Genomic DNA, 1,614 nt, shown 5'->3' with positions numbered 1-1,614 from the left:
ATTTTCTGTTAATTAGTCTTACTATTGTTGACATGTATTGAAAAATTGAACTAGGTTTGGAGACATGGATGTACAGAGGAGGGGGAGTCATAGTAGGAGAGACAATATTAGTAAGCAGGATCTTGAGTTCTTGAGTAATAGTCTCATCCCCAGAGTTTTTAAAAAGTAACAGTAGAAAGGTCACTTTAAATCTTATCCTTGAAGACATAAGTGAGAAGGATTAAGAGCTTGCTAGAATTTTCTAATAAGACAGATTGTTACTAGAGGTTAAATAGATCAAACCATTAGCAAAATTTCCACAAATCTGTAGAAATCTGCTTTCACCATAAATTGCATGTATAATTTTTAATAAATAATCAAAATTTCCTCAGTTCTCTATCTCATTTTTTCAATGATATATGATTATCATTATTCAATTTGTTATTGTCATGTCAGCTGTAGAGATTTATTCTTTTTAAAGTTTATAATTCATCAATATTTTGTACATTTAATGGAAGAATTGAGGTTTTAAAAATTGGTTTCACGAAGCAAGAAAATAAAAACAACATGACTTGAATATTCCAGACTGACAAAAAGCATTTATTGATTAGTGATTTGAAGGGTGTTTGTTGACCCATGGTAGATAATAAAGAGTGGTGCTTGGATTTGGATTTGACGTTGTCAATATTTTATTCTTCTTGTCTAGAGCAGCAGACACTTGGTTTGCGTGGTATGAATACAATTCAGAGAAAAACTCAATATAAATGAAAATTCAGGGAGTCCTTCTGTCTCGAACAGTCCAGATTGTTTGTTTTTCTAAATGCTGGTAAACAGATCTGGACAGTCATGGATGTGATTAAAATAGGCTTCCAGCCAGTCTTCTTAAACAATGCTTGTTCTGTAAAGGAAAAGGGAAAAGGCATTAGGTATTGATCACATCTTTTAAGAAAGGAAACTTGAGGAGAGAATGTAAAATGCAAAAGAAGAAAAAGCACGAAATGAACCAGCACTTACTTACTAGGCAAACCATTTCCTACTTGTAAGAACCTATCCCAAGTGCTCGAATTTGGGATTTCCCAAAATTTCTTTACAACATGGTTTTGCAGAGCAGTAACTGTTAAAAAGTACATTAGTTCTTCAAAAAACTTAGGTTCATGCTTTTATCAGTGTTATGTTACAACAAAATTAATGAACTAGTCTCTGGTTTGGTGAGTCTCCACTGCATAATTGCAGAATAGTCAGAAAGATAGATGGAGTTTACAGAGGGACGGAAATGCCTCATATGTTTTTGTCTAAACAAAATGCTCTATTTCTAAATAACTTATCTCAAGATGTTAATGCTTTATGGTTGATATAAATAGCTCTTAATTAGGAACAAATATTAATTATATCTACACCAAAAAAGTGAAGCTGTTAACTTTTTAAAAACACAGTATCAATAAAGTGTTATATATTAAAGAGGGAACAGGTATATACCTTGAATGCTCCATTTAGACAGACATGATATGCTTAACAAAAGCTGTAGGGGCAAAACAGACAGTTTAGAGTTAGATAACAGTCAAATTTAATAAATGAGAGGTTTAGAAATTTAGCTCAATCCTAATTACTCTTACCTATAGCAGTAGAGTTCGTTTT

The 1,614-nt window shown here is 32.1% G+C and overlaps 1 protein-coding gene across 2 annotated transcripts in view; it reads right to left on the bottom strand.

Moving 5' to 3' along the window:
- Nucleotides 1-552: 552 nt before the first annotated feature.
- Nucleotides 553-1,614, bottom strand: part of MYL1 (myosin light chain 1) — a 23,631-nt gene continuing 22,569 nt past the window's right edge. Inside the window, exons 6-7 of one of the 2 annotated variants that reach the window (XM_003784980.1) lie at nt 1,456-1,498; nt 553-877 (exon numbers count right to left, since the gene is read on the bottom strand). In XM_003784980.1, the coding sequence (XP_003785028.1) occupies nt 1,470-1,498 (29 nt within the window). In that variant the 3' untranslated portion in view covers nt 553-877; nt 1,456-1,469. The remainder of the gene's footprint in view (nt 878-1,455; nt 1,499-1,614) is intronic. The other variant, XM_003784981.2, reaches the window with a different exon arrangement.

The sequence above is a fragment of the Otolemur garnettii genome, unplaced genomic scaffold (genome assembly GCF_000181295.1).
Source record: "Otolemur garnettii isolate 467f Iridium unplaced genomic scaffold, OtoGar3 scaffold00013, whole genome shotgun sequence".
In the NCBI taxonomy this organism is placed as follows: Eukaryota; Metazoa; Chordata; class Mammalia; order Primates; family Galagidae; genus Otolemur; species Otolemur garnettii.
Note: the sequence above shows the minus strand (reverse complement) of the source record. Positions and strands in the feature narration are given on the sequence as shown.